General features: G+C 48.2%; 8 protein-coding genes and 1 non-coding gene across 9 annotated transcripts; 5 read left to right on the forward strand and 4 right to left on the reverse strand.

Annotated features, from left to right (window-relative positions):
- Window positions 1–90: 90 nt before the first annotated feature.
- On the reverse strand, window positions 91–1,026 carry F4807DRAFT_238144 (uncharacterized protein). The gene is made up of 2 exons (XM_047994251.1): window positions 481–1,026; window positions 91–421 (listed from the first exon to the last, which is right to left on the reverse strand). The coding sequence occupies exons 1-2, from the start codon at window positions 594–596 to the stop codon at window positions 103–105; spliced, it is 435 nt and encodes a 144-aa protein (XP_047850642.1). The 5' UTR covers window positions 597–1,026; the 3' UTR covers window positions 91–102.
- Window positions 1,027–1,433: 407 nt separating this feature from the next.
- Window positions 1,434–2,453, forward strand: F4807DRAFT_453560 (major allergen Asp F2; the record flags this gene model as incomplete). The annotated part of the gene is made up of 3 exons (XM_048000476.1): window positions 1,434–1,857; window positions 1,920–2,350; window positions 2,412–2,453. 3 exons carry the CDS (start codon window positions 1,434–1,436, stop codon window positions 2,451–2,453), a joined length of 897 nt encoding a protein of 298 aa, XP_047850643.1.
- A 978-nt stretch (window positions 2,454–3,431) lies between these two features.
- Window positions 3,432–5,046, forward strand: F4807DRAFT_470339 (NAD(P)-binding protein; the record flags this gene model as incomplete). The annotated part of the gene is made up of 3 exons (XM_048002807.1): window positions 3,432–3,473; window positions 3,545–4,057; window positions 4,125–5,046. The coding sequence occupies 3 exons, from the start codon at window positions 3,432–3,434 to the stop codon at window positions 4,569–4,571; spliced, it is 1,002 nt and encodes a 333-aa protein (XP_047850644.1). The 3' UTR covers window positions 4,572–5,046.
- F4807DRAFT_470341 (uncharacterized protein) lies at window positions 4,435–8,668 on the reverse strand (the record flags this gene model as incomplete). Its single annotated transcript, XM_048002808.1, has 2 exons — window positions 4,435–5,113; window positions 5,185–8,668. The coding sequence occupies 2 exons, from the start codon at window positions 8,666–8,668 to the stop codon at window positions 4,680–4,682; spliced, it is 3,918 nt and encodes a 1,305-aa protein (XP_047850645.1). The 3' UTR covers window positions 4,435–4,679.
- A 1,357-nt stretch (window positions 8,669–10,025) lies between these two features.
- Window positions 10,026–11,560, reverse strand: F4807DRAFT_238081 (uncharacterized protein). The gene is made up of 2 exons (XM_047994249.1): window positions 10,162–11,560; window positions 10,026–10,098 (listed from the first exon to the last, which is right to left on the reverse strand). The coding sequence occupies exon 1, from the start codon at window positions 11,397–11,399 to the stop codon at window positions 10,398–10,400; it is 1,002 nt and encodes a 333-aa protein (XP_047850646.1). The 5' UTR covers window positions 11,400–11,560; the 3' UTR covers window positions 10,026–10,098; window positions 10,162–10,397.
- Window positions 11,561–13,447: 1,887 nt separating this feature from the next.
- F4807DRAFT_t126 lies at window positions 13,448–13,548 on the forward strand. The gene has a single exon. It is a non-coding gene; the product is annotated as a tRNA-Ser (tRNA).
- A 1,712-nt stretch (window positions 13,549–15,260) lies between these two features.
- On the reverse strand, window positions 15,261–16,936 carry F4807DRAFT_238189 (uncharacterized protein). The gene is made up of 4 exons (XM_047994252.1): window positions 16,611–16,936; window positions 16,492–16,554; window positions 15,988–16,435; window positions 15,261–15,924 (listed from the first exon to the last, which is right to left on the reverse strand). The coding sequence occupies exons 1-4, from the start codon at window positions 16,762–16,764 to the stop codon at window positions 15,435–15,437; spliced, it is 1,155 nt and encodes a 384-aa protein (XP_047850647.1). The 5' UTR covers window positions 16,765–16,936; the 3' UTR covers window positions 15,261–15,434.
- A 1,553-nt stretch (window positions 16,937–18,489) lies between these two features.
- F4807DRAFT_470343 (FAD-binding domain-containing protein) lies at window positions 18,490–21,146 on the forward strand (the record flags this gene model as incomplete). The annotated part of the gene is made up of 4 exons (XM_048002809.1): window positions 18,490–19,030; window positions 19,116–19,509; window positions 19,565–19,976; window positions 20,052–21,146. The coding sequence occupies exons 1-4, from the start codon at window positions 18,955–18,957 to the stop codon at window positions 21,144–21,146; spliced, it is 1,977 nt and encodes a 658-aa protein (XP_047850648.1). The 5' UTR covers window positions 18,490–18,954.
- Window positions 21,147–24,186: 3,040 nt separating this feature from the next.
- On the forward strand, window positions 24,187–24,595 carry F4807DRAFT_463893 (uncharacterized protein; the record flags this gene model as incomplete). Its single annotated transcript, XM_048002039.1, has 2 exons — window positions 24,187–24,308; window positions 24,433–24,595. 2 exons carry the CDS (start codon window positions 24,187–24,189, stop codon window positions 24,593–24,595), a joined length of 285 nt encoding a protein of 94 aa, XP_047850649.1.
- Between the last annotated feature and the right edge of the window lie 302 nt (window positions 24,596–24,897).

Here is a 24,897-nt window from a genome sequence, read left to right on the forward strand (position 1 = left end):
CAGGTCGCAGTTATCGGCAACACTATCTGACTCCAGGCGTTTATATTGCCCTGCCACTCTATATACACTGAGTATTTGATAGATCATGGAAATACATGGCACCTAGAGTCCCATTCCCGCAGCTACGACTAACCCCCCTATCATTGCGGCATTGCCAATTCCTAGTTTCTCAACACCGGCGGTTGCCGTTGACTGGACGGCCGACGTACTACTAGTGACTACAGCTCCATCACAATGCCAGTGATCACCATGAGGCTCGCAGCCAACTGACTCCGTAGGACTAGGCGCCAGACTTCCAGTTCCTTCTTCATGTTCTTCGCTAGTTGATGAGCTGATAGGAGACGTGGTGGTAGAGCTTGACCCTAGACTCTGGGTAGAGGCGGTCACAGAGACAGTGCTTGAAGCTGGTCCATCGCAATGCCTAATCGGAATTAGTTTAGTAAAAGACTTGCTCGATAATAAAACTCCAAGTGGCCTCACCAGTGATCTTCGTGAGCGTGGCATCCGACAGATGCGGTTGGGGATGGAGGCAAGGTTTGCGCTACTGCCCACGGGGCGGTCAGGAGAGCAGCAAACAATACACTACAGTTCCGCATTGTTCGAAATATGCGAAATAACTGTACGGAAATATGTGGTATAGTAGTTAGGTATTTAGGTAGGTAGCTGTTGAAACACGAAATTGAACAGTCCAGATGTGCGCACTTCGACCGATTGACTGTCTAAACAGGTCAAAAGCTACTTTTTAAACTAGTAAAATCTCAACGAGGTGCGAAGGCCGTTCTCCCGTCTGGCCAACATGGAGCCGTGTAAACTTACCCCCGACTAACGGAGTGGACTAAAGGGGCTACGGACTCGGGTACCTATTAGGCTGACCGAAGGCCACATGCACTTTCCGCCAAGTCGGCAGCGTGGATAGTCGCGGCCTTGGAATTCGCCCATTTTATTCATAAATATTTGTTCATCCTTGGATTCGAAGTTGAGATCTCGTAATATTCGGGAGACGGCATGAAAAAAGCACCTTGATGGCGGTTTTAACGGACTATATATCTTGGCCTGAACTCCAAGACAGATATGTGGAATCCTACGTCATCTTGGCATGAGGAGTCAGCCTGGTCTTCGGCGATGCCAAGTTGTCGAAATTTTCAATTCTGTCTTCAAGATGAGTTAGTATCCGGTTCACTATTAATGGCGCTACAAAATTAGATGATAAAAGTTTGCAAGGAAAACATCAGCGTCCAACAAGGTCGAAATGATTTTTCTAGCTGGAAAATGATGATGCATTCCCGGAAGAGAGGTTTATATAACTGGGCCGATATACCTCTATAGAGTGGTTGAGGTTTGGTTGAATCAGGGTACCGGTTCTGCAAGGAGGTTTCGACGGCCTATCTCTTCTTTGATAACTTTCCTAGGGTCAATCAAATCAGTTTCTCAAAATGAGATATCTACTTGTAAAAGCTCTTCTGACTTGCCTTGGCGTCAACTCCGGCTCTGGCTTTGCGGCTAGATTGCCTGTGAGGCAAGATGCGGTAACCGTCATCCAAACAATGACACTCCCAACCCCAGAACCTACAACTTACAACTGGGCCGCCGGAGCGACAGAGCAGTATCCGATTCACAGCTCCTGCAACGCCACGGAGCGCGCGCTCCTATCCAGGGGTCTCGGTGATGCCATTAAGCTTGCCGACCATGCGAAGAAGCATATACTCCGCTTCGGTAACAACTCAGACTTCTATACTAAGTACTTCGGTACGGCACCGACGGCGGAGGTTATCGGATGGTTTGATAAGATAGTCAGCGCTGACCGCGGCGGAATCTGGTTCCGCTGCGATGACATTGACGGCAACTGTCATCAAGAAGGTAGAAGAAATCAGCATCCCCATTGATATACCATGGTAGAAGCTAACAACAGCCCTTACTAGGCTGGGGAGGGCATTGGCGCGGAGAGAACGCCACCCAGGAAACAGTCATCTGCCCTCTTTCCTACACAACTCGGATGCCTCTCGAGGGGCTCTGTGGCTACGGATATTCCGTTGCGACAGGGCAGCTCAACTTCTATTTCGGATCCGACTTGATCCACCGTTTGTACCACCTCCCGGCCATCGGCGAGGGCGTCGTCGAACATTACGCCGATACCTATAATGAATGTCTTGAGTTAGCGGTCCATAACCCGGCAGAAGCAGTGCGCAACTCGCACACCTTGCAGTACTTCGCGCTGGATGTTTACGCATTTGATGTTGCAGTTCCCGGAGAGGGTTGTACGGGGCGGACTCCCGAGTCAGAGTCGTCTACTACTCAGTCCGCGACGAGTACGTCTACTCCAGGGCCATCCTCGACTAGCACAGCAGCCACGGTACGTAAATTCAAGTATCATATAGGTAAATAGGAGCCATGAACACTAATCGTAAAAACAGGAATGTCATACGCACGCCGATGGCACTGAGCACTGTACATAGTTCTCGAAAGTACTGGCAAGGCTACCAATTCAGTCTAGGACAGGCATATGTCTCCTTGTAGATTTAAAATGAGCTTCTAGGAGTACGGTTAACTTTCCTTCTGGAAGTTTGAAATGAGCAAGTCGCGAGGATTATGCCGTACCTAGAGAATTGAACGGATTTGATCTGTCGTAATCCTATTTCCGGTACGAATTTAAATTATAACGGTATTATCCTCAATAATCGGTGATAAAATGCCCTCGTGAAACCATTAAAAGATCTTTCTGGAGAGAGCAATATTCCCGCGATAGGGAGAAGTCTCTATTTGTAAGCGCACCCAACGAGCAGGCAGGCAAGTGTCTATCCCGAAACTAACCCGGAATATTCACGAAGCTCGTCGGTCGTATAAGCTTTGTTATCACAAGAGTATCATCATGCAAACACCGTGTAGTTAAGAATTACCCCTTTGTAAGAAGATCGCCAGATAGGAGTAAGTGACCCACTTATTTTCTCCGGGTGAGAACGGCGCCCAATTTATAAGCTAACAACCTCACATCGCGTTGGTGGATTTTAATATTAGCATATGGGTTAGGTAACTCTCGCGCTTTACTAAAAGCCGGGTCTCTTCGTGGTTAAGACAGACACGCAATTCCGGGAGCTCCGCCGGATTTTAACCAAATGGGGAAACCCACTACCCCCGAATGCGATCAAGTGGAGAAACCTTGGCGTTTAAGTCCGCGCTTCTCCGTGACCTTCCACCACTCAGTAGTATGCGCGGACGAGATGGGTAGGAAAGGGGAAATGGAGATGTCATGGAATGGCACCTGTGATAGATGTCTATGACTTCTCATGTCGTGTATAAATTCAAGCTTGTTCCTCTTGTGTTACCTCTTCTCTCGACACAGCATCAACCACCCAATACCATAGACTATCAAGACTAGCACCAAACCAAACTCATATATCGACCCATCTTTACTACATCATTCCATTCCAAACATTATGTCATCAAGCAACTACATCAAGAAGGTTGCCATCGTCGGTGTAAGTGAACCCAAATCCTCTCTCGTCTCCCACCCCGTTTTCAAACCGGGCTCCCGCTAACCCCTCAGAAGGCAACCGGCACAGTTGGAAAGTTCATCGTGGAAGAACTTCTGAAGCTGGGCAAGCATGAAGTGACCGCGATCACGCGCAAGGACAGCCCGGCCGCCAGCTCCATCCCCGCGGGCGTGAAGGTCGCCGCCGTGGACTACAGCGACGAGTCGAGCCTCGTCGACGCCCTGAAGGGCCAGGATGCGCTGATCATCACCATGAACGTGCAGGCGCCGCCAGAGACGCAGCTGCAGCTGATCCGCGCCGCCGCGGCCGCCAACGTGCCTTACGTCCTGCCGAACGAGTGGGGGTGCGACATGGCGGACGAGCAGTTCGGCAAGGAGATCTTCCTGGGCGGCTCCGAAGTTCCCGCTCGGAAGCTGGTCGAAGAGCTGGGCAAGAGCTCGTGGATCGCCGTGGTTTCCGGCTTTTGGTACGAGTACTCGTTGGGCATGGGCGAGCAATGCTACGGTATGGACGTGAAGAACAAGACGTGGACCTTCTTCGACGATGGCGAGACCAAGATGAACACTACCGTGAGTATAGTGGACTATCCAAGGTTTGTTAGGACCTTCCAGTCGTACTGACTATTTGGAATCGCAGACTTGGCCACAATCGGGACGAGCCGCAGCTAAACTACTCTCATTACCTATCGAACCAGAGACGCCAGGAGGTCCGAGCCTATCCAGCTTCAAAAACAAGTTCGTATACGTGTCCTCGTTCCTTCTTAGCCAAAAAGACATGTTCGAATCAGTTCTCCGTGTCACGGGAACCAAGGAGTCGGACTGGACGATCAAGTATGAGGATAGCGTCAAGCGTTATGAAGAAGCCAAAAAGAGGGCACTTTCCGGAGACATGACAGCTTTCCCTAAGCTCCTATACAGCAGAGCTTTCTACAAGGACGGCGTTGGCAACTTCGAGGCTCGACGTGGAGGTCTTGCCAATGACATTTTAGGTCTACCAAAAGAGGACCTAGATGAGGCAACCAAGATCGGCGTTTACCGTGACGAGAACGGTCTCAGATACAAACACGTAGACGCCGCGAAGTAGCTCAATGTAAATAGTGCACTAGATTAGGTACTATAAGGAAGAAATTCTCCATTTAAAATGTATTTTTGCTGTTGCCATTTGTGAGCTTAGAGTTAGGTTCTGTTTTTATCAAACTATTCCAGGACTTGCTCGACCAAAAAGCAGTCCTGATGATGGGCTCATGGGCATGTACCTGGTCAGAGCGTAATATATGCCACCGGCAATTATGCTCGGGTCGATAGGCATATGTGGCCATGAGACGAAAAAGGAACCAGCCACCGTAAAGATCATTACGCTCAGAAGACTAACGGCCATCCAAAGACACACCGTATGTGCCCAGAAGGTTTCTGTGCACTTGTCCAACGCTATGCTAAGAAGCAAGGGTAGAATTTCGGACAAAATGGACGTGACTGAAACGATGCCTAGATAAACATCTCGTCGTCCGGGCGTCAGTGAGGATCTAATACCGCTGAAAGCATCGGTTGGAGGTGTCATCTTTCCGGCGTCCCCATGATATAGTCGGATACGATGAAACAGTTTGTGGGGGCTAAGAAAGGCAACAGCTAAGCGGCAGAGTTAGCATGAAAGATGTAGGCTGGGAGGTTATTTATTGTAGCTTGTCCGTTGCACTCACCTTGAAAGAATATGTCCCAAATCAGCGAGATTATGACGCCGACAAAGGTAAAGATAAATCGCACAACACGCCATCTGCCCATCATGAATTGGACGTATCCTTGACCATCGCCCGTAATAGTATACACCAGTAGGCCAATCTCCACGGCGCATAGTAAAGCTAGGAACATAAGCCTTCCGGCCCACGTAAGGATGAAGAAAGGCATCGTGTTGCCCTTCGTTTGATGCCGCGAAACCTTGTCTTTCCGAGGTTTGCCAGCCTTCTTCAATGAATGGGCTTCATTTGGAATCAGGATGCTGTATTTGAGGTCTCCATTATCCTCCCAATAATTAAGAACGAATGATATTCCCTTGAAGGCTTTATTCAGTTGACAGTTTGAAATCTGACCATTCTTTTCACGTAGGCGTCTTTGTACTAGAGTCTTGATTTCGTTATTAGCGGCGAGGTGTACCATGCAGATTAAACTCCATGGATTCTCCTTGACTCCAGTGTTCCATTTGCGAAGTACGACAATAACTAACCCGACGAGGATAACCATAAATGCGAGAAGTGCTACAGCTATCTGTGCCCGTGCCGTGTAGACACCGAGCGCCATCGAGCAAGTTAATGTGTCTCCTTTCGTTGTCGCACAGTCTGGGTTTTCTAAAATTATTCCAATAGCTTCGGAACTCAAGGGAATCATGATGACGCTTCCTAACACTAATAGTCCTGTCAGAGTAAGGAGAGCCTGTCCATTGAGTAACGAGCGAACGCGTGCTTTCAGGCTCCAAGTGCTAGCGGTTGGGAAGCATAATGTATCACAGGCTTTCGCTCCTGGTTTAACACCTCGAGAAGACACAAGGGCATGGAATGGTTGATAGAGCTTCGCCGTGTGGTCAATAATTCGGATCGGAATTGACACCAGGATCGCGACGAAAGTGGGAAACATGAGGCCCAAGAAATATTTTCCGTTTGAGATCGGGATTAAGTGCAAGGTTTTATTTTCTTTCGAGCTTGGTGAGACCGTCAAGGTTGGTATTGTGACCAAGGTAGTAATTGTTGAGGACATTGGAACAAGTTCAGTTTCCGTCTCTGTTGCAACGCCGTTGCTATCGAAATGGGTTACGAGCGATACAGTTTCTTTAATTGAAGAAGTCCGGGTAGCCGTCGGGTGACCATTCTTATCTCTCAAGACTTGGGTGGTCATGCTGATATAATAATCAACCGTTTTCGTTGCTCTTCCTTGGTAATCCGTGAGGACCGTCCGAGAGGGCGGCCAGAGGAAAACTGAGCCCGAATGGGAAGACATTTGCGCAAGGATTGTCCGCGTCGTTGATTTACCATCGGCACCCGTATACACGGTGACTAAATTTGTCAAAGGATCCACGTGTTCTTTGACACCGTAATCTATAATGCTCACAAAAGTAGTTGCGATCAGAATTCCACTAAGATGCGACACCGAAGTTGTTATCGTTGTCGTAATAGGTGGAGGTGGTGGCCGCGCATCAGGAGGGACGGTAATTGTTGCGATAGGTTCTGGGATACTAGGTGGCACACTGGTGTAGATTGGATTGGTGGCCATGGCTATGTTAAATGTGGAAGACATGCTAGTGCTTTTCGAGGTGCTGGAAAATGACTGTTTCGCCGATATCAATGGTTCAGTCGGAGAACCCGGACGGGTAGAACTAGGCTCATTTTCTGGAAGACTAGTACTTGTACTCGAGGTTTCTATGATAGACGTGCTAGTGTGTGGATGCGTGGTGGCCTTGGGCGGATCTGTTGTTGTCCCGGAAGGGTCTACGGAACTTGAAAATGGAAGAGTCGTAGACGATGTGGTAGACGAATCCGGGCCGGATCCTCCGGGGAATGGTCGTGTAGGCAAATTTTCAGTAGGCAATGTTAAAATGGTCGATGATAGTGTAGGTGGGACCCACGTAGGTAGAGTCTCCGTAGGGAAAGTCTCCGTAGGGTCTGTTGGCGGAGGATCTGGGTGTGTGGGCCCTGGATTTGGAGGGTCTGGTAGTGATGTTGATGAAGGCGGGTCATTAGGACCCGTCGACCAGGTCGGAAGAGTGAAGGTGGCACTAGGTCCATTAGGGTCCCCCGTTGGGGTTGGTTCTTGATGCCCTGGGAGGGTTCCAACCATTGAGGTCGACTCTTGATGCCCTGGAAGGGTTCCAGTTATCGTGGTCGAGTCCTGTTGTCCTGGGAGAGTTCCGACTATCGAGGTCGACTCTTGATGCCCTGGGAAAGTTCGAACTGTCGACGATGGCTCTTGATGTCCTGGTAGAGATACAGGCAACGTGAAGGATGATGAAGGTGGAGAATCCGATGATGAAGTTTCCGCCGGCGGCGGAGGCGGCAGGTTATCTACCGGGGTAGGAGAATGTGGTGGCGGAGGAGGCGGTTCGGCTTGCGAGACAGTAGTGGGTGAAGCTAGGGGAGGTAAGGGTGGCGTTATACTAATTGGGGGCAGAGGGGGGTCTATAAGCGGCGTTGAACTACTAGACGATGATGAGGTCTCCGCAGATGAAGTTATGACTGGGACTGAGACCGTGGTTGAGGGCGCCGGTGCCTCGGTGGTATCTGTGCTGACATCCTCTCCTGGCAAGGACGTAATGGTTGATGACGTTGAGGTTGAAGATAATGGGCTTTCTGTGGTTATCCCATTTCCTGTAGTAGTAGATTCGGTAACAGGTACCGTTTCAGTTGACGATGTAACGCTTGTCGTCGTGTCTGGTGCCGGGTTATTGGGACTAGTATTGTTCTGACGTTTAAAGAGCTCCATCGGGCTATATAGACCAATTTTGCCAGTAAATGGAGACCGTGGACGGATTTCGATCGTGCTATTGGGCACTTGAGAAGGTGAAGCAGTACCGGAATCGCTAGGTAGAAGTTGAATTGCAAGCTCAGCTAATCCGACAAGAATTAAGAGTATCAGGAAGAGAATGAGTAAAAATCGTCTTCTCAGGACAGGCGGCCTATAGTTTGGAATATCAAAAGAAACTTCCCCTTCGATCTTCCCTTCCGAACCACGATAGCTCAAGTCGTTCGAGAGGTCGTCTACATAGAGTCCTTCACAAGATAAGGAAGAAGGGACAGGCTTAGCGCAAACCTCCAGCCCAACACTGGCCTTAATGCTGGGTGATGGCGAATGACGTACGACTTCAGGGCCATAATATCCATGATATTCGACAAAGTCTCCGAGATCCACTTCATCATAGTGCCGAATTGGTACATCCAGATAATCGCCGCCGACAAGCGTGGTGTCAGAAAAAGCAGGAGAGCTGTGAATGCTGCCTTGCAGACTCCTATGGTCGGGATCCTGTTCCTGTTCTAACGCGCTCCGTTGGAGCACTTGTCGGATTTGACTGCTAAATTCCTCACGAGTCACCTTCCGCTGCTGCTGATCACCATTGCCATCCTCATCTGGAGTGTCGATTTGCGGAATAGGGGCAAAACCACCGTTGCCAATGCCCCTCCACCCGGTCGGCGTATGCTGCATCGTCGGAAACTAGGCGTCGCCGCTAAGCGGTCACACATCTGTTACCTAGTCCGGCATGGTCCTAGTGATAGCTAGGCACTAAGTATGGCTGTATTTCGATCGAGTGTTTCGCCGCAGACCCGAAAAGTAGTAACGAAACGAGTATTATAGATCCCAGTAGCCAAAAGAAATTTTAAACAATCTCACATCTCGTAAGCCCCGGCCGAGTAATCGGCGGACTGGTCCAGAACGATGAGCTTCGAGGAAGAGTTATTGTCATCCTATAATTACCCCTCAATGTAGGGTCGTACAAATAGATAGATGCAGTTTTTATCCCACACCTATTCCTAAGGCGCAGCCTTTTCTCAAAGGAGGCGTGTTGGTGATATAGCTGAGCTATGTGAATGGTTTAGCGCCCGCGTCAGCATATGGAGGATCCAATAAGGGACGTTGTATACCCATCCAGCCTACCTTGACGGCCCCCAACATGCATATATAATATAGCGACTTTACCCAGTCTGGTGACGATAGCATTCACACAATGCATCTTGAGGTAACATCCACCTCGGCTTTTCAGATACGTACGAACCTCTTAGCGTTCATATGTGACACCGCCCTCGATCAATCGTCTGATCTCGATCCTGGGTAATAGATTCTCGTTGAAGCGCCAAGGAGCGGTTGAGATTTTCTATTGATAGTTTTCGAGGAACATGCATGATTGCTACGCTGTTGTTTATGTCGTTCCTGTGAATTGCTTCGGACCAGTTGGAGATGAAGTGGCTGTGACCACGGACTTCGCGATCGCGATGTGCTATAATTAATTTAGACACAGGGTCCATTGTCGGTCTGTGAATGATCGCTTGGGGCTTCGGTTGGATGCGAGTTCGGATTCCGAGCTTCGCAGCTTTCCGATGGAAGAGGAGAGAGTCGCAAAAAGAATTGCGAATGATGGTTGCTTGGGTACCTCTTCTCGCTAATCCAACCCGCTGCGACTTCTCTTCAATGTTAGGGAGATCGTGACGGTAGTGGCTTGTGTTGTGGCGTCGCTCATCCCAATTGGCCCGGTACATAATTCATAAAATTTTAGAAGGTAGGCACTCCCCGATTGTTACTCCCTGTCATCGGATAATGTTCTATCCAACGCGCGTAATCGTTCGGAATAAGTTTTGGAGTCGCGATTGTTCCGGGGAAGGTTCATGGTGTCTCGAGCAATATATACCGTCTTCTAACAATATAACATCATAAGAAACCAGGACCTATTTCTCAATGAAGGAGCCAATTGTTGTTTCGACGGGCATCCGTTACGGCATTAAGCGAGGCGACTTCATCTAACATTCTTTTGCGCACCGTCCTTTCCACTCCGATGCTCTGCAAGCGGCCGATGGATGGAACTCCGCGTGCTGATTGGATTGTTGCAAGTGCCTCAGCACCCGCGTCCGACTTAATCTTGCGTAGAAAGCCCCAATATCCATCACCCGAAAGTCCAAGCCGTTCCAAACTGACAATCAATGTATGATAGAAAAAGAAGACTCATACTATTGGATCAGTTTGCGCTCCTCATAGACGTCTAGCGATGACGGTGATATTGAAGGTACGCGCGGTAACGTAAAGCATAGGCACCTACTTATTTGACGAAGAGGGGTTAGTATGAGTATGTGGATCAGAATTTTTACATGGTGGCCCCTTTACTTTCACTTCGGTCCCAGAAATCGTAGCCATTGATCTTTCAACAGGGTGGTTAATTGTCGCATTAACTAGAAGTACATTCAGTAGGAAACCCGGCTTTCAGTCGCTTTACCAAGGTCAACTCTTTCCAGTGTGCAAACATTTGCTCACGTTTCAACCTATGCGATGTATGGATCTCATGGTCGAACGAAAGGCTCGAGAACATTTTGGGAATGTCCAAGTGCCATTTTAATCGACCGTCGACCCTGATTTCTATGTCGCCAACGTTTTCGTATATGATTTTGCCATACTTGATGGTCGATACGCCAAGATTGAGTACTCGGAGGAGCAGCGCTCTCACAAAATGAGCCAGGTACTCCGCAGCAAGGAGACTCTCACCCTCATCCTGGCCGAGTGTCCAATCATTCTCAAGGTCCGGAGGCGCCGCCATATCTTCGACTTCCTTAAAGTATTGTATGAAGGACGCGAAAGGTAGGATGCCCTTTTCACTAGCCGGCAAGAAATCTAGGATGAGATTTTGAACTGTGAAACCTCCGCTATCACTGTCTCTATCCGAAACTACTGGGCCATTTCGAAGGAACCCCGCCAGCAGGTGATAGAATAACCAAACGATTGGTGGAGGTCCCGGTTTGTCCGAGCAGTATGGGTCGCCCATTGCATGCGGTTGCAAGTGCTCGGGAACGTCGAAGATCCGAAATTGTGCATACACATTCCCTAGTGACCGCTGAAGTTTCGGTACCGACAACCAAGTCGGCCATAGCGTCCCGTCTTTCAGAAACGCAATGTCGATGGCATAGTTTGGCGGTCTATTCATCCGCCGTAGCGCATCTCGCGCCTCGCGATGAACTTGACGGTTAACTAGCAGTAACGGAAGCAATGGATTTCGGAATGATGGCCGCTCAAACCAAACGCGATCCCTAGCTAAGGGTGCTATAGAGTAGCTCTGTCGCTCACAAGTCCTACGACATTCCCGGCGGTAAGTTGATGGTTGTGGTTCCGAGCGCGCATCAAGGCAAACGAGGGTGAAGATATGGTCCCGCAGCTCTTGAGGGAGACTGAGCAACATCGTTGAATCGCGATGCTGTGGACAATTGAAGAGGATTTCATTAATTAGACCCTTTAAAAGCAAATCAATGTTTTCAAATCGACGTTAGATGATACACGTCTTATTAAGGGTGACTAGCGCAGCCTGTTCGTCCTTACCGGAATCATACTGGGCTATAAGTTAGGTACTATGTCGGCAGGCTCCCACAATAGAACCCGGTCGGCGCCAAGAACCATCTGCCAAAAAACACGGTTCGGCGCCGCAGAATGAGGCTCCCTACAAATATGTAAGTCAGAATAGATCATGTTGAGTAAGCTGGCAAGCAGCCGATTGAGTCGGACCCGATGCTTATCGATCGCATTGCAGATAGTAGTAATAATGGTGGTTATTGGCTCCCGAATACTTTCCTGGTGCCTAGAGTTGATCATTTAAGCGCATGCACGAAGTGCAGTGAGATGGTGAGATGTTCCATGTCAGCAATAGGCACAGTCGTAAATCCTAGGCAAAGCACATCCAACAATAATTAGTGGTACATGGATGTGGATGACCTCAGGTATTGCGGCCGGATTGTAGTGATTAAGATCATCGCTCCAATATTGAATGGTTATAGGATTAGTGAACATGTAGTTCTTCCAGCTAGTGATGGTACACTAGAAATCCCGCTATACGATTGCGGCAGCTTCGCGTCGATGCGATGAATACGATGCAGTAAAGGGCGGAAAAGCTAGCCCGCGTAATCGGTCGAGTTCGCATCCGGAAGTAAAAAAAGATGCTGCCTGGAGAGCATGATATCCTTGATGCGCACAGCCACTTATTCCCCTGGCACTGGATGGTCATTCAATGGGCCTCTCTTTACGACGATGATATTGATGACGCCAACATGTTCTCTTTCACCGAGGTAGTTTTCCTCGGACGAACGAGTCTGCTGGTTCAAACTTGGAATGGATTGAGTTGATGCAGGAAATGGATACTTACAAGTCTATTCGAGTTCCTCTTTTAATTGAATAATTATTGGATTATTATACCCCACCATAAGCACTACCTCGGAAGAACATTGCACCCGCAGCCCCTCCTATCCTTTTCCTTCAATCTTCGATGTTCAATATGTGGCTATCTGCAATTCAACTTCTTGGAGACGACTGCAACAGTCGCATTCTTAGCCAAGAATTCATCTATCCTACCGACATATAACGAATACTGAGGACATTTTCAGCAGCCACGCTGGCGGTCTGATACTAAATGTTACGGCAACGGTACGATCTCCCCCTGCATCTCCAAATTATCCCGCCGCATCACTTGAGGTTCTCACTTTCCAGCATGATGAACACTGTTTGGCCTGCTTTGGCTGATATACTACGATGACACACAAACATTAAATTATCACAGTCTGACTGGTTACATACCTATACACGTCCTCGTCATGATTGTTATGTGGATATCGACTTGGCTAACGTTAAGTGAAGGGAGATATACGACTAGCACCATCTATACTCAGAACCGATCCTATTCGTACGCTTATTAAACCCCGGTCGATGCATCCATAGTGCCCATCACCTTCGTAGAAGCTATCCGTTTCAAATATCAACACTATACTATATATGATGTGTCCACAAATTGTTTTCAGTGACTTGTTAAGACGATATTCGGGGGGATAGTGTGTTAAAAGGACTACTGTAGATATTGAGAGCACAGTTCTCAGACTAGGTAGATAGGTATGTATACAATCAATAATAAGGACATGAACAAACTTTCCAACAATTTAAATTAGCCAATGAATTATGAAACACGTCTATCAATAAAGAGCCAACTTGTAGTAACCTTATAACCATTCATTAACCTTCAGTGATGTGTAAATGCGAAGTCATCCTAAAATCTGCATTAAAGATAAGATAGTCCGATGGTTCGGAACCTTGATGGATCAATCACGACGCTAGGGCCACGAACGGAAGATATTTCATTGGGCAAAAGATCTCCCGCACGTTCCTTGAACTGTAGAACGAGCTATAACTAGCTCAATTTGGAGCCGACTTTTAACAGCCTCGAATACCTCGGTAATTTCGAGGATCATAGGCACAGTGGCGGAGTGGTCTAACGCGTGTGACTCGAATCTTCTCAATCTTGGGTTGATCACATCTCTTCGGAGGCGCCCGTTCGAATCGGGCCTGTGTCGTCTTTAACTTTTGCTTTTTTGTCTTCAGTTCTTTTTACATCTACCCATCTATCTTTTTCCTTTTGTCTCTTTCTTTTTTTATTTTTCTGTCAATTATAGCAACCCCACTTCACCTTCGAATCTTAACTTCTCCTTTTCAACTAATGATCCTCAAGGTTCTCATAATGCACTCAAAGAGCCTGTCGGTATCATAATTCGATTCATTATCTCGATTCGTACCTTGCTATATGAAAGCTGTGCTATACATCGGCGCTACCTATCACGTTGACATAAGGGCTGGCTGCTAATGTGTACGCCAAAATAGACATCCTACCAATGAACCCACACCCCCGGAGATTGATTGCCGAATAGACTCCTTCACTAGCAAATCCTACATATTTGTCTTGATATGCCGAAACCTGTCAGTATGTTGACAGGTGGAGGGGGAGAGATACGAGGAACTCGACTAAGGCGACTTTAGACATATTTAGCGACTCTTTGCTAAACAGGGCAATAAGGTAACTATACTTCCGACCTCACTATAGCAAACAATCATTTCGAGGACGGAGCTATTATAGCTTCTGATGGGTACATCAAAACGTACGGTATTAGCGGCCAATGTTTATTCGGGCCATTTAGGCTACGTTCATCGACGCGATGCGTTGCGCGATGCCCAGGGGGGATCAACTTGACTTGACTCTCACTGGGGGAAAAATCCAGCACGAACTGTGGGTATCGGCGGTGGTGTTTCTGCGGCAAAGCGACCTAAGTTTTAAGAACTTCCTAAATGATACCATACTCGGTCCTAATATCTATCTCGGGATGTTCCGATCGTCCTGAACTCCGGCGGTCCCTGAGACTAAAACGATCTAGTTTGAAGGGCGTACTACGTAACACATCGCGGATGAATATATGCGGGTGAAGTTCCCGGACAAGTGATCTCATGCGTCGCAAGGGGAAGATCGTGGTTTTATCAATGGAATTTATAGAATATAGAAGCAAGGGTGCTAGCGTGTTGCCCGTGCGGGCATTGATCTACGCCAGGGTAACGAGAAGGGGTCCCATAACCATTCTTAATACGTTAGGTGGTGAAAATCCGAGGGCTATGCTAGGACGTCGTTCGGTGTTAGTGCAGAGCGTGATACTTTTCTAGGGGTCGGGATGAGATTACTGCGCAGACATGAGCCTAGTCGCAGTAGAAGCCAAAGCTGTAAAAGCTTCCTTGTGAGGATCTGTTTCGACCTATCATGTATCTGGCCTCAGTGCACACCACTGTCTGATTCTTGTGTCATGTCTATTACCCAGGGTGAGACTATATGCGGGCGAATCGATCTTCTAGAATACTATTCGGGAGTTGCTCTCACGTTGTCGTATGAAGATACCAGTTTCTAATAGGCAGATCATGGTGAAATAAGCAAATGGCTTGATACTTGATCAAGGCAGGCACCTACATACTGCTAAATAGGCCTTGTTGTTGAGCCCGACATCGCGGATACCAAAAGGATCTTTTGGGCGGACCGTGCGGCCAAGATATCTCCGTTTCGAACTATTGAAGGAGCTAATGTCGTCATTCAGCTAAGTACCAACATATGTTACTATCCTAACCCATGGCGGCACCGATTCTCTACCTAGCCTCGAGGTTAGCGTCTGTGCTCCGCAGGAGCTGAAATACCTAGCCGTCCCGAAAGGCGCATCGGTAACTTGCCTACCAAGATCATGAGACATGCAAAATTCTCTATAACTCTGTGTTCATTGAGGCAATACGCATAAGTGGTTATAGTAAGGGTTCAACAATAAGGTGAAAGGGTATTGGTAGTAAATATTCCCCTTACTCCATCCAAGCAACCGTCCCCTAACGCCACCCACCACCATATATAATATACATAGGTACATAATCAGCAATTGACTCATAATGAGCCATTGCTAGATGCTTTAGAGTGTAGTGCGCGATCATCGAAGTTACGACTTAACGTTGCGTGCGAGCGACTATCCGTAGTAGAGACAGTAAACTGTGTAGTACGCATTATGCCCGTGCCAGTAAGAATTTCCTCGTCCGAGTCTCGTGATGATCGAACTTCGGTATGCACTCGCCTGCCGCTCATGTCCTTCAGCCCGATGCTGTTCTCTGGTCCATCTGTAGTTCTTATATAACCCTGTTGTGTGTGTGATGAGACGCCATATTTGTGCTTTCCGTAATAAGATTGGTTGTTAGTCGATTTGAGACGAGGAAGCCAGCGACGGACAAGTGGCCACAGCGCAGGGGCCGACGCAGTTAAGATCGCTAGGTTACACTCGATGGAAGATACACAGAAGCCGAGAGAGAAGTTCTTGTCAGGGCTCGTATCATTGAAATTCTGAGCAAGGAAATATAGACGGACGATGCTGACAACCGTAACACTTTAATAGAGATTGCATTAGCATTTGACTTTTGAACTTGGCGAAAAAATAGGGGTTTCTTACAGTATGCCGAGCATAAAGACGCCAATCAAGGCAACTTTTCTGTTCTTGTTTATCTGCAGTCCCAGGAAAATATAGAACGGAAGCGCAACAGAGACAATGTCGGTCATAATTGTCAAAGAAGCAGCCGCTACACCGAATTTGAATTGCTCGATGCAATGTCCTTTAATCAATGGATTCCAATTCATCTCGATGGGTATACATTGTAAAATAACGACGATGAATATCGCAACCATCAGAATAGTATTGAAGATGATAGTAGCCCAGACGACGTATCGGACCCCAGACTTGACACCCGAAAAACGGAGCAGGAAGACGAGGACGGACTGCTTGACTAATGTTAAGATGGGCTGGTAGACGGCGCCGACAACATAGATCCAGATCAATCCCTCCGTGGGATCAAAGGGCGGGACATCATAATAATGAATCCCTATGTAGAGTGATTTCATAACTATATCTCGTTAGATTAGGTACAGCATTGGTTTGCGTGAAATTACATCTCCATACCTTTAATTGAGCCTACTGCCAGAGCAATGCTCAAGGCCATTGCAGAAACGATCAGGCCATCATCTTGATTCGATTTGCGTCAGCGTTAACCCCATCTCTAATGGGTTATTATAACATACCCCAACCGAAGCTCTTCGTGTCGAGCCTGATATATGTCCTCAGGACGACGACTATAAATGCCAACGCAGGACATACCACTTCTATGGCGATACCTAAATTCTGAAGCCAGCTTGTTGGATTAGGGTTCGTGACTATTGTTGTAGAAGTCGACATGGTGACTGATCGTTAGAGCATCTGTGCAGAGCAGCTACTCAGATAAGCTCAAGATCGCAACGGGGATAAGTCGACTTAAGTGGTAGAGATCGTCGTCGAAAACTATGATGGGTCGTTTCGTTCATATATATTTCGACACTGGACTTACAACGGCTCATAGATCTAGGTAACGTCTGAGTAACCGGGCACCGCTGCAACATGACCAAGGGTAAATGAAGTCTTGATAACTTCTCCAACTCGTACATATCTGCTGAATTATCTACATGATATGCTCATTTTCGAACGGCTTAGCTGCATACCATGATCAGCGACAAGGAAAACCGAAGCGCAGATCCTTTCATGCCCTAACTACTACGTTCTACGGTAAAAAGCTTGCCATTACGTACATGGATTCCCCAGTCCCAATCCAAATCTAGGCCCTCCAGGACCGAAAACCAAAACTGGATATTATCCCAGGCTTGGCTGACTACGCGCCGCCGCCCGAAACTCGCGCGAACTAGAGTATTATACCATAGTATTAGGGGCATTGTATAACCCACGACTTTACTTTGCTTGTTGACTAAACTCATCAACGCCAAAAGTTCTTCCTAAGCGATGTCACATCGTCGGGCATTCGTAAAGAATTCTTATCTTCGCTCGGATCTTTTCCGTGTATGTTGGCGGCGTTACAAGCAGACAATTTGAATTTCCATACCAGGTAGGTGCGTAGTATATTCGGAGCTCCATAGGTTACGCTACATGTATAACAAGGATATATGCCCCTTAGTTCACTCTTAGTATAATGGTCCGTCAACGTCAGTTCGATCTATAACTACCCCGAAGTTTTTTAGACACTCTGAAGCCTCCTAGCGTATCGAGTTCATGCGGGCACGCTATGAAAATTTCTATCCTTATTTTGACATAACGCCGGCTCGTCACAAGTTAGATGTTGGTCCAGCTGAACGCACTCCATGTCCCTCCTCGTCTGCTTGTCCATGGTCAAGCTCGTCGTTTTAAACCCCGGATAATTTTTCTGTCTTGTTTTTATGGGCCCGTCGGATGCTTGTTTCCTACCAGGCGAGCATACCTACCTAGGTAGGTAGTAGACATGTGCAAACTGTCACATTCTACGCGGCCACCTACGTCTACTACCTTTGTATACTACATCGTAACTGATCATACACCACATTCCGTATTCAACTCGCGAAGATCAGCTCAGAAGACATAAGGCTAAGTATGTCGGTACGTAGATCACCACCAAATAGTGGATAGTATGCGTTTAGTGGGTACATTGGTGGTAACATATAATATGGGCCCTCCCCCGGCTTCTCTTTTGTAATACGCACGTTTATATCTAGAAAATAGACTTGCTTCATGAAGAAACCCGTAGCATGAAGTTAAAAACTTGTTTATAGCACTCGCTAACGTAAACACAAAACGGCTTTGAATACGTATCGAGGCTTAGTTTCTGTGAATCCACTGTGTTGGTGCTCGATTAAACACAACCCTGGCTGGCTAATACCGATTTCGACACAACAAGCGGGGGTAGATACCACGTTGGGGCATTGTAGTAGTCAGGGTAGCTTTTCACGGACGCGTACCTTGCGTAATTTATTACATGCGTCGTTACCGGACAACACCCACCCTTCCGTGTTCCGGAACAGATGATCGAACTCTTAAGAAGAAGCTGGCAGCCCCCTAGCTTGGGACCATGACAGTAGTGTCGGGTCAAACTAACGCAAAGTTGGTAGCGGGCTCTTCACCTGGCCTTTGTATCTAGACCCGGTAAGGTGTAGCTCGATGCAACACACCTCCTAGTTCACCTGTTGAGATTCTTTCTCGAACAACATGAGATTGCGGAGGACTGCTCTGTTATGTGTACAGAACTGCTAAGGCTTGCCGGCGCCCTTAGTAGCGTAAAACTTATGATAATACTGTCTTCTATATACACTTACACCTGGTCAACTCCTTATTGTTCCCCGAACTATTGATGTCTCCTGCATTAGCACGCGTGAACCCACGTGGTTCGCAAGGAATATCGGCGTTCTATCGGGTTCGTATAAAGTAATCGCGCTGCACGCAAGGCCGATCCTTTGGGGATTTCCATCGTAGTCTCTCAGCAGTGAAGCTTGTTCGAAGGCTGTTTACCCGGTGTCCAGTAGCCAGGCTTCCCTCCTTCTCTAACTTGCAGGAGCCTGCTACAGTACACCAATGGCGCGTCTCGCGTTCGTTGCGGCTCTTCCGCTAGCCAGCTTAGCGCTCGCTCAAACAATTCAGAACGGCACTGGTAAGCTAAACTTTTGATACATACACTGCATCATTGACACGCCATGGTGATTATGTGGCTCGCTAACCCTTGTCATGTCAACTAGAAGCCACTGAAGACAACGTCGCGCCAGCTGTTGAGACAGTGGACACAGACTCTGCATCGTCGGGCGTTGACTACTTCTCATATGAGTCGAGTCAGCTCACAACCGACGTTATCAGCAATTTGACAAACTACAATCTCAGTGACGTCGCACTCTTTAATTTCACTGACACTGAAGCTGAAACTACGGCTGCAAAACGCTCCGGCCGTATCTGCAAGGTCTATCCGGGAGACAAAAGCTGGCCGTCTCGTTCAATATGGAACCTTCTCAATATCCTGCTCGGCGGCGCCCTGATCGAGGGTGTGCCCGCTGCAGCACCATGCTACTCGAATTGGCCTCAATACAATGAGACTACCTGTGCATCAATCACTTCCCAATGGGAGACTCCTTCATACCAGTGGGCCATCTACCTTCACCCTCACATTAAATAGCTTCTAACCTTAGGTATCTAGACTATCGCAACCTCTAGGTATCCAATACTACATCTTTGAGGGAGTGAGCTGCCTACCACCCAGTCTTACACGTACAGGCGCCAACTGTACCCTTGGCGGCATGCCCTCGTATGTCGTCAATGCGACGAACGTGGCGCAGATCCAGCTTGCCGTCAATTTTGCGCGGAACCTCAACTTACGATTGATCGTTAAGAATAAGGGCCACGACTTTAAAGCTAAGTCCACCGGTAGCGGAGCTCTTTCTATTTGGACCAATGCCCTTCAAGGCATCCAGTACCTAGGATCCACCTACGCTCATCCGGCCTCGGGCTACAAGGGGCCGGCTTTCAAGATCGGCTCTGGTGTTGAGGCTTTGGCTCTCTATACCGCCGCTGACAACTTGAACCTTCACATCGTCGGCGGTAATACCCGAGTAAGTACTGTACCTCTCCTCAGTTATTATGTAAAATGGAGCTGCAGATAAAGTCTAACCTTGATACTTTGCTAGACCGTCGGTGTTGGTGGTGGATATATCGCCGGTGGTGGTCACTCCCCCTTACTATCCAAGTATGGCATGGCAGCCGACCAAGTCTTGTCTATGGAAGTTGTTCTACCTAATGGCCGATTTGTGTCTGTCGATGAGAAGAACAACCCTGATCTGTTCTTCGCTCTCCGTGGCGGCGGTGGCAGCACCTGGGGCATTGTGACCTCTCTCGTCATCCGCGCTTATCCGAAGACTCCTGTTTCTACCCTCACCTACAGCTTCGCCGTCAGTGACAATATCTCAACGGAGGTATTCTGGAATGGCGTCAATACGGTCTTTTCCAAATTTCCTCAGTATGCCGATGCGGGAATGTACAGCTATTTCTCCGTCGCCTGTCTCCCCACCTGTACCTTTTCCATGACTCCGCAGTGGGCGAACGACCTTGTCGCTACTGGACTCCAAAACCTATCGGCCCCCTTATTTAATGAGTTGGCCAGCCTTGGTATTACTATCACCGATGCCGTCTACACGGATTACACCGGCGTCCTCGGCGCCATCAACGGCACTTGGCCCGCCAGCACCGAGGCAGGTGGTGTATGGAATTTCAACACCGGGTCTAGACTATTCCCTCGGTCCAACTGGGAGAACTCGACACTGCTAGCCGCTCAAAATGCTGCTCTCCGAACATCCATCGAGGCGGCTGGCATGATGCTCGGATACAACATGAAAGCAGCCACGAATCCGACCGTCAACCAGTCCAACGCCGTGAACCCGGCGTGGCGCGAGACCCTCTTGCACGCCTTGCTAGGCGCTACTTGGTCCCAAGAAGCCACGCCCGCAGAGATCGCCGCGGCGAACAAGAACCTAGTCGAGACTATGCAGCCGTGGCGAGACGTCTCCCCTAACGCTGGCGCGTACCTCAACGAGGCCGACATCAACGAACCGAACTGGCAGCAGGCCTTCTACGGGTCTAACTACGACTACCTGTACGACTTGAAGCAGAAGTACGACCCGTGGGGCGTGATGTGGGCTCCCACCGCCGTCGGCTCCGAGGATTGGAACATGACCGGCCAAATCGCCTACTACCCGACACAGAACGGGAAGTTGTGTCCCGTATAATTCAGCGACGCTTCGTACCGGTACGGAATTTTTTAATGTAAATTATAATTAAAATGCCATAATCACATACATATTAGAAGATAAAGCTTTAAAGAAATAATAATTTGTATATACATAAGCTTCGCGTGTGTCTAAGTGCTTGGTCTCGTGTGATAATTTGTTCCCATGGGATCGACAATGAGTCAATTTTCATCCTGATTATTGTGAATTTGGTTGTTCAATGATTTCCATTCTTTGATCTATTCAAGGGGGTGGTGGAGATTTCGATGACCCCTATGTTTACATAACCAACCTTTTCACTTTCTAAGAACATATTATATCTTTAGGCAATCCAAACAGTTTATTGCTTCCATCTACGCTATCAAACTTCTTTTGTCAACTTCGAAGGGTATATATAATATTACCATGTATGTACTTCTTAGTTGTTATGTAAACATCCAGCCCAGGACTGTTACCTAGGCGGGTAAATGAAAAGGATTATCAAAAATATCTTATACGAACATCTTTCTCAGTACCTGCCTAACCATAGAAATTCTAAACTAATTGATAATCTAGGCGGGTTGTTCTAGATCATGATCAAAACGAAGTTGAAACGGACAGGATTCCACATTCATTGCCTGTTCAACTTATGCTTTTATCTGGACCAACATCGAGGAAGACATGTCAGTGGTTGCTCTTGACTTAATTCAAAGAGTACAAGGCGATTTTCTTACCGTGGAACATAGATTTACCAGCCAGATATTATCATATATTCCAGGAGCTGTTGTAAGCCACGAAATGCCACCCAGTCAAAATAGGGGCTTGTATGTTACACGATAAGATAAAGCTATAGACTGTTTACTTAAACCACGGCACCTGAGCTAATCTACTCAAGATGATTGAGCACCTGAAACTTGACTCCAAAGTTGATGACTGGAAGGTTGCTAAAGCTTGAACGCAGTAGAGAATGCCATCAGCTATTACAAACACGAAGCCACATCTGGTCTTTACCTATTTTAAGAGCAGGAATTCTTATGTTGTATGATACACAGTCATGTGGAAAACACTACGAAGTCTGATAACTATGGTATGACTTGCTATTACATCGGATATAAGGAGAAAGATAACAGGTCAATTTCTATTCATGCTAATAACGCATCAATTTAGGTAAACAATTAAGAGAACAGGTAAGACAAAATCCAATTTTACTCTCCTATTCACACGTGCTTCCATCAATGGCTGTTTCTATTGACAATCTACATGCTAAGTAGATGCTTGATATTTGCCCACTTACTGGGCAATCATTGAGACAAAAGCTAAGTGGTATCGACGAGTATTATAATTCTCTCATAGAATAGAGGTTTATCACCCGAGCATTATGGTTCTCATATGCAGATTTCCTGTTGAGTCTACTTCAGTCCCTGGCCTATAGATGTCCAGTCCGCGTTCCCGCCGCTACCCACTCGGCATGTTCCGTCGTGGTTATAGGGCCGAATTAAACACCAACTACCGGAATAAATGCCGGAGCTACCTCTATAAGCCCACAGATCTCTATATGGACGTCGCCGAGCCTGAGCTAAATATCGTGAACGTCGAAGCACGAGGTCCCTTATTCGTCAAATTCGTTACACGACACGTAGACAAGCGGACACCGGAGTTATTTTGTCCATGTCCTCCTTTTGACACGATGCGTAGAAGCATGCATGGAAAATAAGACGCCGTCTACGCCCAAAGAAACCAAAAACGGAAATAAGCATAGGAGATGTGCTCAGCATCGCAAATTAACATCATATCTCCACGGAAAAATCGCATAACTAATGCGCGCCAGTCTGACTTATTGATCTTAACGTTGTGACATCGTTTCCGCTCTCGAATGCGGACCGTCGAACCATAAGCACCTAGATAGACGCATGCCATATTACTGTGTTCGTGCCACGCATCTGCGTACGTGCTTACCTGTCGGCAGCTTCGCATCGCCGGGAGCTGCGGGAGTAGATCTGGCCAGACCCTTAAAACCCAATTTCCGGGGCCGTGCAGAATAGAAGGGAACGGACGATGATCATGCAGGGACACATCACAATATGCAGATGTTTGTGCCATTATTGGACTACTTCCACAGAGGCAATTGGCATATGGGAAGATAGATAACCTAGCATGAAAGGCCAACTACTCTAGGACTAGCACGATGTCTATCCTGCGGGACGTCAAGCTAGAAATACTCGGCTGGCGGCTAGCCACCGAGGCGTCCGGCATTCCATCTCAAATGGATCTACATTCGACCTTACCCCAAATTTCGTCTCCAATTTCCGCGTACGGTGGCTCGCCAGGCGCCAATGCATCTCACGAAGCTTCGGAGCGGTCTAGACCCTCATGTGGCTGCATATGTATGAGGATTTTGATACCTCCAGCGATCCAAGGGCCAGGAAACAGGGGATTGATATCTTGGCGCCGCCCGGATGTAGCCATCGTCGGCCAAGCCAGCTTATCTTCACTTCGAGACCAAGATCTCGGCTCGTCGCGCGGTCTAGACCCTCTTAAACCTTGGGGGCCGGCTCAACGTCATCGCGGTAGTGGTTCAACCTTTAATTCATTAGTGTCTGAACCGTTGTCGCGGAAGTTGTTGTAGGCTTATGTAAGACATTGGAGATAACTGGGGAGGAAAATGTTAACCGACTTGGGATTTATTTGTTGGTGCGGCTGAACTGGACGGTAAGGGATAGCATTCAGCTAGGGCGTACTGAGGCTTGGGCTATGGCGGCCACGAAGGGACAGAATTGCGTATGGAACGTCGCTAGTTATCCCTTACGTGTGTGTGACATCGTAAGCATCAAATATGCCATCATACTAGGGCTATCGCCGGCTCATGGATGTCCCAGCGCCCATCCCACCACGGCCACCCGGCCACGAGCTCCGGACCCCGGGGAAACCCCCTCTACCAGTTCGGCCTTGACCACGACAGCCATAGCAGCAACAGGAATATGAAGCCCCACCACTTCCGCCGAGGCGACCACGAAGCGCATAGGGATCTTTATCCAATCTGGACGGCACGGCAACGTCGCTCATGGAATCCTTACTAGCGGCATTCCTCGCGCGTCTCGGCGCAGAAGGAACCGGCATAATCACGCTAGAAGCCCCTTCGGCATTTCTAGGCGTCCACGAGTTTCCCAACCGAGCACAACATCTGTGCGCTCTTTCCCTCTCTCTCTCTCTCTCTCCACCCACCATATCACCCACCCTGCCAACCGTCCCGCTGATAGGGGAAAAAAAGCAGAGGAAGTAACCCTTAAAGCCTAGCGCCCTATTCTAGCCTGAGGATCTCACAGACTGCGAAGCCTGGTCCTTCGAAGCACGCCGGCGTAAACACGGCCTCGCGCCTCTACGGCGCATGTGCGGAGTGTGGACCCTCGCCGATGTCTGCTGCCGGGCCCGGATGCGCCGGAGGAGGTCGGGCGGAGGATAGAGCGGGTTAGGGTTAGGAGCGCGGGGGTGACGTTGCAGGCGCGGAGACGGAGACAGGCGGAAAGAGCTGTCCGGGGATCATCACTATGTTACGTAGGAGGGATGTTTGGTGGAGTTAGGTATTTTGAATTGATCTGCCATGAATTTTGGATACGGCGGAGGAGGCGATGCAACGGCGATAATGTCGCAGGGAGCTCGGCAGAGCTCGGCGAGGGAGCTAGTGGCGGAATGTCTTACCCCTTATGGTGGTGAGGTTTAAGGTGAGGGTGAGGGTTGCGTGCGTAATGCTCGCGTGGGGGTGGGTTACGTACGG

This window comes from Annulohypoxylon truncatum (genome assembly GCF_022578515.1).
Source record: "Annulohypoxylon truncatum strain CBS 140777 unplaced genomic scaffold F4807scaffold_36, whole genome shotgun sequence".
In the NCBI taxonomy this organism is placed as follows: Eukaryota; Fungi; Ascomycota; class Sordariomycetes; order Xylariales; family Hypoxylaceae; genus Annulohypoxylon; species Annulohypoxylon truncatum.